Genomic DNA, 15,000 nt, shown 5'->3' with positions numbered 1-15,000 from the left:
CTAGCTTCTAGCCCGGTGTTTGATATGCAATGTGATCTCCATGTAATGACCAGTCAGTGTTGACAAGTGTCCTGACGAGAAGGCAAACTTTTCTTGCTATGACAGGCAAATTCAGGCTTCATCAGCTCATTGTTATGGATGTATCCAAATGAATGTCATTAGAAAACAGCTACTCTGCTGTTATTCCGGCTGCAGAGTTTGTGACTGTGTGTTAGCAGTAGCTAGCTGGTTAGCTAGCGAGCAAGGGATGAAAATGTTGCCAGCGAGCATGGCAACGGAACATAGAGAACGAACGACTGGGTTGAGTCCCTAGCAACCAAAATATGAAAAAGTATGAATTGGCTTATTTAAATGAAAATATAATCACTTTTTTTTCCCCCTTGGGAACTGTGGTATAAGCATGTAAAATGCCTTCGTTCGGTACATTACCTTGGAAAATTTGGACGCCGCAGCGGGACGAGGCGGAACATCAGCGTTTATTCCTTATGTCGTCATGGCCGAATACGTACCCAGAGGCCCTGTCTCTAGGGGGCCCCGATTTATTTTGTTATTCACTCTCACTCAGATATCATATAAACATGCCATAAGTCATGGCTAGGGTTACAAAGCTACTGGAAACTTACCAAAGTTACCACAAGATTCAGTAATTTTGGTATTTAACATGTTATCTATGGCAATCTATTGTAATTTTGAGAATTTACACTTGAATAACTTGTTTTTTAAAGTATTCATGAATACTATTTATTTGTTATATCTGTGTCCATATTGCCCATGAGTTTCTAGTGAATAGACCACATGTTTAAAAAATGAAATAGCCTAATTAATGAGAAAAAGCATTTAATCAACAATGGCATTATTTTCAATTAAATATGCAAATCTTCCAACTGCCACCAGTTTGTCACCAAAACATTGATGACAAATACACATGTATATAGTAAAATACATATCAATATAGTAAAATACATAAAAGTGTGTAAAAGATATATAGGATATTATGCTGAAACCCTTAGGAAATGTTTTTTTATAGCGTTGTCAATTAATATTTTAAAATGTGATAAGGCCACACAGAGGGCCAGAGATAATTACAGACACCTGTGATTATCTGAAGTACCCATAATGTCCACTAAATGTCTTGTGATAAATTCCGCCAGAAACTTGAAAGTGACCAAAATTCTGGTAGTTTGCTGGTAAACTTTGAATGTTACCATTAATATACTCTCCCTAGTCATGTCAAACATGACATTTGCATGACATTTGCATTAAAAATATATTTTTTTCTCTCTGCCGTCAAGACACTAAAATGTTTTGCACACGAGGTGGGGGGGCCCCCTAACCAAATCTCGCTTAGGGCCCCCAAAAGGCAAGGGTTTGCCATGCAAACAGACCAGTCACCTCAGTGTGAGTCCATTTGTGATTCATATTATAAAAAGTGTCCTTGGGTTTGAAGAAGACATTAAATAGAATAAAATGAATTGATTTCTCACCTCAGCGGTTTAATTGCCTTGATCTCATCATCTCCTGACAAAGTATTTATTCATTACCCTTTCGTCCTCTCTCAATCTCTTTCTCTCTCTGTATTTGTTCAACTTTTTCTATTACATTTCTTATTTTATTCAGGCCAATCTGAGACACCCTCTCCAAGGCTGATCTAAGTGTATGGTTAGAGGGAGAGTCGTGATAGAGTCCTGGCTGTGGGTTAAAACTGATGTTAACAACTTGTGCTGTTTTATTTGATTTATTTCACCTTTATTTAACCAGGTAGGCAAGTTGAGAACAAGTTCTCATTTACAATTGCATACAACGACACAGAGTTACACATGGAGTAAAACAAACATACAGTAAATAATACAGTAGAAAAATAAGTCTATATACAATGTGAGCAAATGAGGTGATATAAGGGAGGTAAAGGCAAAAAAAGGCCATGGTGGCGAAGTAAATACAATATAGCAAGAAACACACTGGAATGGTAGTTTTGCAGTGGAAGAATGTGCAAGGTAGAGATAGAAATAATGGGGTGCAAAGGAGCTAAATAAATACATAAATACAGTAGGGGGAGAGGTAGTTGTTTGAGCTAAATTATAGATGGGCTATGTACAGGTGCAGTAATCTGTGAGCTGCTCTGACAGCTGGTGCTTAAAGCTAATGAGGGAGATGTGTTTCCAGTTTCAAAGATTTTTGTAGTTCGTTCCAGTCATTGGCAGCAGAGAACTGGAAGGAGAGGCGGCCAAAGGAAGAATGGGTTTTGGGGGTGACTAGTGAGATATACCTTCTGGAGCGCGTGCTACAGTTGGGTGCTGCTATGGTGACCAGTGAGCTGCGATAAGGGGGGACTTTACCTCGCAGGGTCTTGTAGATAACCTGGAGCCAGTGGGTTTGGCGACGAGTATGAAGCGAGGGCCAGCCAACGAGAAAGTACAGGTCGCAGTGGTTGGTAGTATATGGGGCTTTGGTGACGAAACGGATGGCACTGTGATAGACTGCATCCAATTTATTGAGTAGGGTATTGGGGGCTATTTTGTCACCGACGTCGAGGATCGGTAGGATGGTCAGTTTTACAAGGATATGTCTGGCAGCATGAGTGAAGGATGCTTTGTTGAGAAATAGGAAGCCAATTCTAGATTTAACTGTTTGATGTGAGTCTGGAAGGAGAGTTTACAGTCTAACCAGACACCTGGAATTTGTAGTTGTCCACATATTCTAAGTCAAAACTGTCCAGAGTAGTGATGTTGGACAGGCGGGCAGGTGCAGGCAGCGATCGGTTGAAGAGCATGCATTTAGTTTTATTTGTATTTAAGAGCAATTGGAGGCCACGGAAGGAGAGTTGTATGGAATTGAAGCTCGTCTGGAGGGTTGTTAACACAGTGTCCAAAGAAGGGCCAGAATTATACAGAATGATGTCATCTGCGTAGAGGTGGATCAGAGACTCACCAGCAGCAAGAGCGACATCATTGATGTATACAGAGAAGAGAGTCGGTCCGAGAATTGAACGCTGAGGCATCCCCATAGAGACTGCCAGAGGCCCGGACAACAGGCCCTCCGATTTGACACACTGAACTCCATCAGAGAAGTAGTTAGTGAGCCAGGCGAGGCAATCATTTGAGAAACCAAGGCTATCGAGTCTGCCGATGAGGATGTGGTAATTGACAGAGTCGAAAGCCTTGGCCAGGTCAATGAATACGGCTGCACAGTATCGTTTCTTATCGATGGCGGTTAAGATATTGTTTAGGACCTTGAGTGTGGCTGAGGTGCACCCATGACCAGCTCTGAAACCAGATTGCATCGCAGAGAAGGTATGGTGGGATTTGAAATGGTCGGTAATTTGTTTGTTGACTTGGCTTTCGAAGACCTTAGAAAGGCAGGGTAGGATAGATATAGGTCTGTAGCAGTTTGGGTCAAGAGTGTCCACCCCTTTGAAGAGGGGGATGACCGCAGCTGCTTTCCAATCTTTGGTAATCTCAGACGACACGAAAGAGAGGTTGAACAGGCTAGTAATAGGAGTTGCAACAATTTCGGCAGATACTTTGAGAAAGAAAGGGTCCAGATTGTCTAGCCCGGCTGATTTGTAGGGGTCCAGATTTTGCAGCTCTTTCAGAACATCAGCTGACTGGATTTGGGAGAAGGAGAAATGGGGAAGGCTTGGGCGAGTTGCTAGGGGGGTGCAGTGCTGTTGACCGGGGTAGGGGTAGCCAGGTGGAAAGCATGGCCAGCCGTAGAAAATGCTTATTGAAATTCTCAATTATAGTGGATTTATCGGTGGTGACAGTGTTTCCTATCCTCAGGGCAGTGGGAACCTGGGAGGTGTTCTTATTCTCCATGGACTTTACAGTGTCCCAGAACTTTTTTGAGTTTGTGTTGCAGGAAGCAAATTTCTGCTTGAAAAAGCTAGCCTTGGCTTTTCTAACCGCCTGTGTATATTGGTTTCTAGCTTCCCTGAAAAGTTGCATATCACGGGGGTTGTTCGATGCTAATGCAGAAAGCCATAGGATGTTTTTGTGTTGGTTAAGGGCAGTCAGGTCTGGAGAGAATCAAGGGCTACATCTGTTCCTGGTTCTAAATTTCTTGAAGGGGGCATGCTTATTTAAGATGGTGAGGAAGGCATTTAAAAAAAAAAAAGAAATCCTCTACTGACGGGATGAGATCAATATCCTTCCAGGATACCCCGGCCAGGTCGGTTAGAAAGGCCTGCTCGCTGAAGTGTTTCAGGGAGCGTTTGATAGGAGTGACGGAGTGCTGAGGAGTGATGGACTCCATCCTAGCTGGAGGGGTGCTCTCATCTTATCTACCAACATAGATAGGGCTCTAACTCCTCTAGCTCCACAATGAAATAGGGTGCAGTTCAGGCAGCAGGCTGTTAGCCAGTCTGCCAGATTAGTGGAGTCTGCCACTAGCACAGTCAGTGTAGTCAGCTCAGCTATCACCATTGAGACCGTGTCTGTGCCTTGACCTAGGTTGGGAAAAACTAAACATGGCGGTGTTCGCCTTAGCAATCTCACTAGGATAAAGACCTCCTCCATTCCTGCCATTATTGAAAGAGATCGTGATACCTCACATCTCAAAATAGGGCTACTTATTAATGTTAGATCCCTTACTTCAAAGGCAGTTATAGTCAATGAACTAATCACTGATCATAATCTGGATGTGATTTGCCTGACTGAAACATGGCTTAAACCTGATGAATCTACTGTGTTAAATGAGGCCTCACCTCTTGGTTACACTAGTGACCATATCCCCCGTGCATCCCTCAAAGGCGGAGGTGTTGCTAACATCTAACAATCTATGCAGCCTACTCAATCACTTTTTATAGCTACTGTTTACAGGCCTCCTGGGCCATATACAGCATTCCTCACTGAGTTCCCTGAATTCCTATCGGACCTTGTAGTCATAGCTGATAATATTCTAATTTTTGGTGACTTTAATATTCACATGGAAAAGTCCACAGTCCCACCCCAAAAGGCTTTCAGAGCCATCATCGACTCAGTGGGTTTTTTCCAACATGTCTCTGGACCTACTCACTGTCACAGTCATACTCTGGACCTAGTTTTGTCCCATGGAATAAATGTTGTGGATCTTAATGTTTTTCCTCATAATCCTGGACGCAGACCCCAACCAAGGAGCATCAAAAGTCGTGCTATAAATTCACAGACAACACCAAGATTCCTTGATGCCCTTCCAGACTCCCTCTGCCTACCCAAGGTCGTCAGAGGACAAAAATCAGTTAACCACCTAACTGAGGAACTCAATTTAACCTTGCGCAATACCCTGGATGCAGTTGCACCCCTAAAAACTAAAAACATTTCTCATAAGAAACTAGCTCCCTGGTATACAGAAAATACCAGAGCTCTGAAGCAAGCTTCCAAAAAATTGGAACGGAAATGGCGCCACACCAAACTGGAAGTCTTCCGACTAGCTTGGAAAGACAGCACCGTGCAGTATCGAAGAGCCCTTACTGCTGCTCGATCATCCTATTTTTCTAACTTAATTGAGGAAAATAAGAACAATCCAAAATGTCTTTTTGATACTGGCTGCAAAGCTAACTAAAAAACAGCATTCCCCAAGTGAGGATGGCTTTCACTTCAGCAGTAATAAATTCATGAACTTCTTTGAGGAAAAGATCATGATTATTAGAAAGCAAATTACGGACTCCTCTTTAAACCTGCGTATTCCTTCAAAGCTGAGTTGTCCTGAGTCTGCACTACTCTGCCAGGACCTAGGATCAAGAGAGACTCTCAAGTGTTTTAGTACTATATCTCTTGACACAATGATGAAAATAATCATGGCCTCTAAACCTTCAAGCTGCATAGTGGACCCTATTCCAACTTAACTACTGAAAGAGCTGCTTCCTGTGCTTGGCCCTCCTATGTTGAACAATAAACATCTCTCTATCCACGGATGTGTACCAAACTCACTAAAAGTGGCAGTAATAAAGCCTCTCTTGAAAAAGCCAAACCTTGACCCAGAAAATATAAAAAACTATAGGCCTATATTGAATTTTCCATTCCTCTCAACATTTTTAGAAAAGGCTGTTGCGCAGCAACTCACTGCCTTCCTGAAGACAAACAACGTATACAAAATACTTCAGTCTGGTTTTAGACCCCATCATGAGACTGCACTTGTGAAAGTGGTAAATTACCTTTTAATGGCATCAGACCGAGGCTCTGCATCTGTCCTCGTGCTCCTAGACCTTAGTGCTGCTTTTGATACCATCGATCACCACATTCTTTGGAGAGATTGGAAACCCAAATTGGTCTACACGAACAAGTTCTGGCCTGGTTTAGATCTTATCTGTCGGAAAGATATTAGTTTGTCTCTGAACGGTTTGTCCTGTGACAAATCAACTGTAAATTTCGGTGTTCCTCAAGGTTCCGTTTTAGGACCACTATTGTTTTCACTATATATTTTACCTCTTGGGGATGTCATTAGAAAACATAATGTTAACTTTCACTGCTATGCGGATGACACACAGCTGTACATTTCAATTAAACATGGTGAAGGCCCAAAATTGCCCTCGCTAGAAGTCTGTGTTTCAGACATAAGGAAGTGGATGGCTGCACACTTTCTACTTTTAAACTCGGACAAAACAGAGATACTTGTTCTAGGTCCCAAGAAACAAAGAGATCTTCTGTTGAATCTGACAATTAATCTTAATGGTTGTACAGTCGTCTCAAATAAAACTGTGAAGGACCTTGATGTTACTCTGGACCCTGATCTCTCTTTTGACGAACATATCAAGACTGTTTCAAGGACAGCTTTTTTCCATCTACGTAACATTGCAAAAATCAGAAACTCAATGCTCCGGATAAAGCATTAAATAAACTTCAGTTAGTGCTAAATAAGGCTGCTAGAATCCTGACTAGAACCAAAAAATTTGATCATATTACTCCAGTGCTAGCCTCCCTACACTGGCTTCCTGTTAATTAAGGCAAGGGCTCATTTGAAGGTTTTACTGCTAACCTACAAAGCATTACATGGGCCATGGGCTTGCTCCTACCTATCTCTCTGATTTGGTCCTGCCGTACATACCTACACGTATGCTACGGTCAGTAGATTAGTGGGGTTCCGTGTGGTAGAGGAGACCAATCCAATTGGCAAAGTAGATATAGTTATAGTGACCCAAGAAAAATTGTCCGATAGACCTATTCAGATAGCAGCCGATAAGACAGCTAACGGTTAGCGGGCCGCAGATGGGTGTTCAGGTAACGTCGCGACGGAGGAGCCAGTTGGATAACTCCCTCGGGCAGATAACGTCGGTAGTCCAGTCCTGAAGGCCCGGTGGGGCTCCTCATCGGTAGTAAAACGGGTCCGGATAGGTGATTGTAGCCCAGGAGTGGCTAGTAAGAAATGTCAGAAATGTAAGAAAAGTAAATGTCACATTGAATTGTCCGGCTGTTTATCTGGAACAGGCTGATTAAAACAATGCCTGTGTTCCAAATGGCACCCATAGGGTTCTGGTCAAACGTAGTGCGCTATATAGGGACATTACAAACATTCTCATTAGGGCTGCGAATTTCCAGAGACCTCACGATACGATATTGTCACAATACATGGGCAGCAGGTAGCCTAGTGGTTAGAGTGTTGGACTAGTAACCGAAAGCTTGCAAGATCAAATCCCCGAGCTGACAAGGTAAGAATCTGTCGTTCTGCTCCAGAACAAGGCAGTTAACCCACTGTTCCGAGGCCGCCATTGAAAATAAGAATTTGTTCTTATCTGACTTGCTTAGTTAAATAAAGGTTAAAAAAAAATAAGAAAATCACGATACTTAGGTGCTGTGACAATTTCTGATTTGATACTGTAAATTTATTGCGATTCGATGCTCCAAACATATTGCTCAAAATGTCTGCTGCAGAGGGACAAGAGAGAGCCATGAGCCATGAGAAAACACATTTTGATCAGTCATGGAAATAAAAGTGTTTAAAAACATTTAAAAAGAAGATGGAGAACAGGCTAGAGAAGAGGACACACCAGAGTTTTGGCACAGGTACAGCCAACTAGTGCTCGCTAACATTAACTACCTAGCAAAAAAAAAATCAATAATATAATTAATTCGTAACAATTATTAGAGAATCGATACTTGGAGTCATAGAATCAATATAATATTTTGCGATACTCTACTGTATTGATTTTTCCCTAAATCTCAAGGTAGAACACAGGGAGTAAAACATGTGTAAGTTTCAATCTGACTGAATGATGGAGTTGATGAAAACTGTCATAGCAGGCTGTGTGATGAAAACTGTCATAGCAGGCTGTGTGATGAATACTGTCATAGCAGGCTGTGTGATGAATACTGTCATAGCAGGCTGTGTGATGAATACTGTCATAGCAGGCTGTGTGATGAAAACTGTCATAGCAGGCTGTGTGATGAAAACTGTCATAGCAGGCTGTGTGATGAATACTGTCATAGCAGGCTGTGTGATGAAAACTGTCATAGCAGGCTGTGTGATGAATACTGTCATAGCAGGCTGTGTGATGAATACTGTCATAGCAGGCTGTGTGATGAAAACTGTCATAGCAGGCTGTGTGATGAAAACTGTCATAGCAGGCTGTGTGATGAAAACTGTCATAGCAGGCTGTGTGATGAAAACTGTCATAGCAGGCTGTGTGATGAAAACTGTCATAGCAGGCTGTGTGATGAATACTGTCATAGCAGGCTGTGTGATGAATACTGTCATAGCAGGCTGTGTGATGAAAACTGTCATAGCAGGCTGTGTGATGAAAACTGTCATAGCAGGCTGTGTGATGAATACTGTCATAGCAGGCTGTGTGATGAAAACTGTCATAGCAGGCTGTGTGATGAATACTGTCATAGCAGGCTGTGTGATGAATACTGTCATAGCAGGCTGTGTGATGAATACTGTCATAGCAGGCTGTGTGATGAATACTGTCATAGCAGGCTGTGTGAGGAATACTGTCATAGCAGGCTGTGTGATGAATACTGTCATAGCAGGCTGTGTGAGGAATACTGTCATAGCAGGCTGTGTGATGAATACTGTCATAGCAGGCTGTGTGATGAATACTGTCATAGCAGGCTGTGTGATGAAAACTGTCATAGCAGGCTGTGTGATGAATACTGTCATAGCAGGCTGTGTGATGAATACTGTCATAGCAGGCTGTGTGATGAATACTGTCATAGCAGGCTGTGTGATGAATACTGTCATAGCAGGCTGTGTGATGAATACTGTCATAGCAGGCTGTGTGATGAATACTGTCATAGCAGGCTGTGTGATGAATACTGTCATAGCAGGCTGTGTGATGAATACTGTCATAGCAGGCTGTGTGATGAATACTGTCATAGCAGGCTGTGTGATGAATACTGTCATAGCAGGCTGTGTGATGAATACTGTCACAGCAGGCTGTGTGATGAAAACTGTCATAGCAGGCTGTGTGATGAAAACTGTCATAGCAGGCTGTGTGATGAAAACTGTCATAGCAGGCTGTGTGATGAATACTGTCATAGCAGGCTGTGTGATGAAAACTGTCATAGCAGGCTGTGTGATGAAAACTGTCATAGCAGGCTTTGTGATGAAAACTGTCATAGCAGGCTGTGTGATGAATACTGTCATAGCAGGCTGTGTGATGAAAACTGTCATAGCAGGCTGTGTGATGAATACTGTCATAGCAGGCTGTGTGATGAATACTGTCATAGCAGGCTGTGTGATGAATACTGTCATAGCAGGCTGTGTGATGAATACTGTCATAGCAGGCTGTGTGATGAAAACTGTCATAGCAGGCTGTGTGATGAATACTGTCATAGCAGGCTGTGTGATGAAAACTGTCATAGCAGGCTGTGTGATGAAAACTGTCATAGCAGGCTGTGTGATGAATACTGTCATAGCAGGCTGTGTGATGAAAACTGTCATAGCAGGCTGTGTGATGAATACTGTCATAGCAGGCTGTGTGATGAATACTGTCATAGCAGGCTGTGTGATGAATACTGTCATAGCAGGCTGTGTGATGAATACTGTCATAGCAGGCTGTGTGAGGAATACTGTCATAGCAGGCTGTGTGATGAATACTGTCATAGCAGGCTGTGTGAGGAATACTGTCATAGCAGGCTGTGTGATGAATACTGTCATAGCAGGCTGTGTGATGAATACTGTCATAGCAGGCTGTGTGATGAAAACTGTCATAGCAGGCTGTGTGATGAATACTGTCATAGCAGGCTGTGTGATGAAAACTGTCATAGCAGGCTGTGTGATGAATACTGTCATAGCAGGCTGTGTGATGAATACTGTCATAGCAGGCTGTGTGATGAATACTGTCATAGCAGGCTGTGTGATGAATACTGTCATAGCAGGCTGTGTGATGAATACTGTCATAGCAGGCTGTGTGATGAATACTGTCATAGCAGGCTGTGTGATGAATACTGTCATAGCAGGCTGTGTGATGAATACTGTCATAGCAGGCTGTGTGATGAATACTGTCACAGCAGGCTGTGTGATGAAAACTGTCATAGCAGGCTGTGTGATGAAAACTGTCATAGCAGGCTGTGTGATGAAAACTGTCATAGCAGGCTGTGTGATGAATACTGTCATAGCAGGCTGTGTGATGAAAACTGTCATAGCAGGCTGTGTGATGAAAACTGTCATAGCAGGCTTTGTGATGAAAACTGTCATAGCAGGCTGTGTGATGAATACTGTCATAGCAGGCTGTGTGATGAAAACTGTCATAGCAGGCTGTGTGATGAATACTGTCATAGCAGGCTGTGTGATGAATACTGTCATAGCAGGCTGTGTGATGAATACTGTCATAGCAGGCTGTGTGATGAATACTGTCATAGCAGGCTGTGTGATGAATACTGTCATAGCAGGCTGTGTGATGAATACTGTCATAGCAGGCTTTGTGATGAATACTGTCATGGCAGGCTTTGTGATGAATACTGTCATAGCAGGCTGTGTGATGAATACTGTCATAGCAGGCTGTGTGATGAATACGGTCATAGCAGGCTGTGTGATGAATACTGTCATAGCAGGCTGTGTGATGAATACTGTCATAGCAGGCTGTGTGATGAAAACTGCCATAGCAGGCTTTGTGAACAAATCAAATCAAATCAAATCCAATTTTATTTGTCACATACACATGGTTAGCAGATGTTAATGCGAGTGTAGCGAAATGCTTGTGCTTCTAGTTCCGACAATGCAGTAATAACGAACAAGTAATCTAACTAACAATTCCAAAAAACTACTGTCTTATACACAGTGTAAGGGGATAAAGAATATGTACATAAGGATATATGAATGAGTGATGGTACAGAGCAGCATAGGCAAGATACAGTAGATGATATCGAGTACAGTATATGCATATGAGATGAGTATGTAAACCAAGTGGCATAGTTAAAGTGGCTAGTGATACATGTATTACATAAGGATGCAGTCGATGATATAGAGTACAGTATCTACGTATGCATATGAGATGAATAATGTAGGGTAAGTAACATTATATAAGGTAGCATTGTTTAAAGTGGCTAGTGATATATTTACATCATTTCCCATCAATTCCCATTATTAAATTGGCTGGAGTAGAGTCAGTGTCATTGACAGTGTGTTGGCAGTAGCCACTCAATGTTAGTGGTGGCTGTTTAACAGTCTGATGGCCTTGAGATAGAAGCTGTTTTTCAGTCTCTCGGTCCCAGCTTTGATGCACCTGTACTGACCTCGCCTTCTGGATGACAGCGGGGTGAACAGGCAGTGGCTCGGGTGGTTGATGTCCTTGATGATCTTTATGGCCTTCCTGTAGCATCGGGTGGTGTAGGTGTCCTGGAGGGCAGTTAGTTTGCCCCCGGTGATGCGTTGTGCAGACCTCACTACCCTCTGGAGAGCCTTACGGTTGAGGGCGGTGCAGTTGCCATACCAGGCGGTGATACAGCCCGCCAGGATGCTCTCGATTGTGCATCTGTAGAAGTTTGTGAGTGCTTTTGGTGACAAGCCGAATTTCTTCAGCCTCCTGAGGTTGAAGAGGCGCTGCTGCGCCTTCCTCACGATGCTGTCTGTGTGAGTGGACCAATTCAGTTTGTCTGTGATGTGTATGCCGAGGAACTTAAAACTTGCTACCCTCTCCACTACTGTTCCATCGATGTGGATGGGGGTGTTCCCTCTGCTGTTTCCTGAAGTCCACAATCATCTCCTTAGTTTTGTTGACGTTGAGTGTGAGGTTATTTTCCTGACACCACACTCCGAGGGCCCTCACCTCCTCCCTGTAGGCCGTCTCGTCGTTGTTGGTAATCAAGCCTACCACTGTTGTGTCGTCCGCAAACTTGATGATTGAGTTGGAGGCGTGCGTGGCCACGCAGTCGTGGGTGAACAGGGAGTACAGGAGAGGGCTCAGAATGCACCCTTGTGGGGCCCCAGTGTTGAGGATCAGCGGGGAGGAGATGTTGTTGCCTACCCTCACCACCTGGGGGCGGCCCGTCAGGAAGTCCAGTACCCAGTTGCACAGGACGGGGTCGAGACCCAGGGTCTCGAGCTTGATGACGAGCTTGGAGGGTACTATGGTGTTGAATGCCGAGCTGTAGTCGATGAACAGCATTCTCACATAGGTATTCCTCTTGTCCAGATGGGTTAGGGCAGTGTGCAGTGTGGTTGAGATTGCATCGTCTGTGGACCTATTTGGGCGGTAAGCAAATTGGAGTGGGTCTAGGGTGTCAGGTAGGGTGGAGGTGATATGGTCCTTGACTAGTCTCTCAAAGCACTTCATGATGACAGATGTGAGTGCTACGGGGCGGTAGTCGTTTAGCTCAGTTACCTTAGCTTTCTTGGGAACAGGAACAATGGTGGCCCTCTTGAAGCATGTGGGAACAGCAGACTGGTATAGGGATTGATTGAATATGTCCGTAAACACACCGGCCAGCTGGTCTGCGCATGCTCTGAGGACGCGGCTGGGGATGCCGTCTGGGCCTGCAGCCTTGCGAGGGTTAACACGTTTAAATGTCTTACTCACTTCGGCTGCAGTGAAGGAGAGACCGCATGTTTTCGTTGCAGGCCGTGATTGACTGTAGACCCTGCCACATGCCTCTTGTGTCTGAGCCGTTGAATTGAGATTCTACTTTGTCTCTGTACTGGCGCTTAGCTTGTTTGATAGCCTTGCGGAGGGAATAGCTGCACTGTTTGTATTCAGTCATGTTACCAGACACCTTGCCCTGATTAAAAGCAGTGGTTCGCGCCTTCAGTTTCACACGAATGCTGCCATCAATCCACGGTTTCTGGTTAGGGAATGTTTTAATCGTTGCTATGGGAACGACATCTTCAACGCACGTTCTAATGAACTCGCACACCGAATCAGCGTATTCGTCAATGTTGTTGTCTGACGCAATACGAAACATCTCCCAGTCCACGTGATGGAAGCAGTCTTGGAGTGTGGAGTCAGCTTGGTCAGACCAGCGTTGGACAGACCTCAGCGTGGGAGCTTCTTGTTTTAGTTTCTGTCTGTAGGCAGGGATCAACAAAATGGAGTCGTGGTCAGCTTTTCCGAAAGGGGGCGGGGCAGGGCCTTATATGCGTCGCGGAAGTTAGAGTAACAATGATCCAGGGTCTTTCCACCCCTGGTTGCGCAATCGATATGCTGATAAAATTTAGGGAGTCTTGTTTTCAGATTAGCCTTGTTAAAATCCCCAGCTACAATGAATGCAGCCTCCGGATAAATCGTTTCCAGTTTGCAGAGAGTTAAATAAAGTTCGTTCAGAGCCATCGATGTGTCTGCTTGGGGGGGGATATATACGGCTGTGATTATAATCGAAGAGAATTCTCTTGGTAGATAATGCGGTCTACATTTGATTGTGAGGAATTCTAAATCAGGTGAACAGAAGGATTTGAGTTCCTGTATGTTTCTTTCATCACACCATGTCACGTTGGTCATAAGGCATACGCCCCCGCCCGTCTTCTTACCAGAAAGATGTTTGTTTCTGTCGGCGCGATGCGTGGAGAAACCCGCTGGCTGCACTGCTTCGGATAGCATCTCTCCAGTTAGCCATGTTTCCGTGAAGCAGAGAACGTTGCAGTCTCTGATGTCCCTCTGGAATGCTACCCTTGCTCGGATTTCATCAACCTTGTTGTCAAGAGACTGGACATTGGCAAGAAGAATGCTAGGGAGTGGTGCACGGTGTGCCCGTCTCCGGAGTCTGACCAGAAGACCGCTTCGTTTCCCTCTTTTTCTGATTCGTTTTTTTGAGTCGCTGCATGTAATCCACTCCGTTGTCCTGGTTGTAAGGCAGAACACAGGATCCGCATCGCGAACAACATATTCTTGGTCGTACTGATGGTGAGTTGACGCTGATCTTATATTCAGTAGTTCTTCTCGACTGTATGTAATGAAACCTAAGATTACCTGGGGTACTAGTGTAAGAAATAACACGTAAAAAAACAAAAAACTGCATAGTTTCCTAGGAACGCGAAGCGAGGCGGCCATCTCTGTTGGCGCCGGAAGTACACTGGTCTACCTTCTACTGTCAAGTTCATGACACTACGTGACACGTCTTATACTTTTCTAGGAAAAAAACCCTCTGCGGTTTTTACAGCAGTGCCCAGACCGATTCTACCATTTAGTATGAAGCTAGAGTCATAAAGTTTTGATTCAAACCTAACAAAGTAATGAACTCACTGGAGGGTGAAGCGGAGGGGGGTAGAGTTGACTGAGGTGGACCCCAACCCTTCATGTTGTAGGCTGACACTTGGACATAGTACAGCCTCCCCTGGAACACACACACACACACACACACACACACACACACACACACACACACACACACACACACACACACACACACACACACACACACACACACACACACACACACACACACAGTAAGTACTAACCCGAAGAAGAGAGTGAAAGCAGATTAAAGTTGAGCACAGTGCCGTGATATCACATCCTACAATAGGAGATCAGACAGAGTTATGGAGCCGTGAGGTTCAATTACATGCAATTAGTGCACTTTGTAAGGAATAGGGTCCCATTTGAGACGTAGCCTCCATTATAGCTCTTCTAATTCACCCCCTCATTCCACTACTGTG

General features: G+C 44.1%; 1 protein-coding gene across 1 annotated transcript in view; it reads right to left on the bottom strand.

Moving 5' to 3' along the window:
- The window catches only part of LOC121840757, a 135,931-nt gene that overhangs the window by 101,600 nt on the left and 19,331 nt on the right, over window positions 1-15,000 (bottom strand). The window contains exon 6 of the mRNA XM_042305840.1: window positions 14,588-14,678. Coding sequence (XP_042161774.1) covers window positions 14,588-14,678 — 91 coding nt within the window. The remainder of the gene's footprint in view (window positions 1-14,587; window positions 14,679-15,000) is intronic.

Source organism: Oncorhynchus tshawytscha, linkage group LG25 (genome assembly GCF_018296145.1).
Source record: "Oncorhynchus tshawytscha isolate Ot180627B linkage group LG25, Otsh_v2.0, whole genome shotgun sequence".
In the NCBI taxonomy this organism is placed as follows: domain Eukaryota; kingdom Metazoa; phylum Chordata; class Actinopteri; order Salmoniformes; family Salmonidae; genus Oncorhynchus; species Oncorhynchus tshawytscha.
Note: the sequence above shows the minus strand (reverse complement) of the source record. Positions and strands in the feature narration are given on the sequence as shown.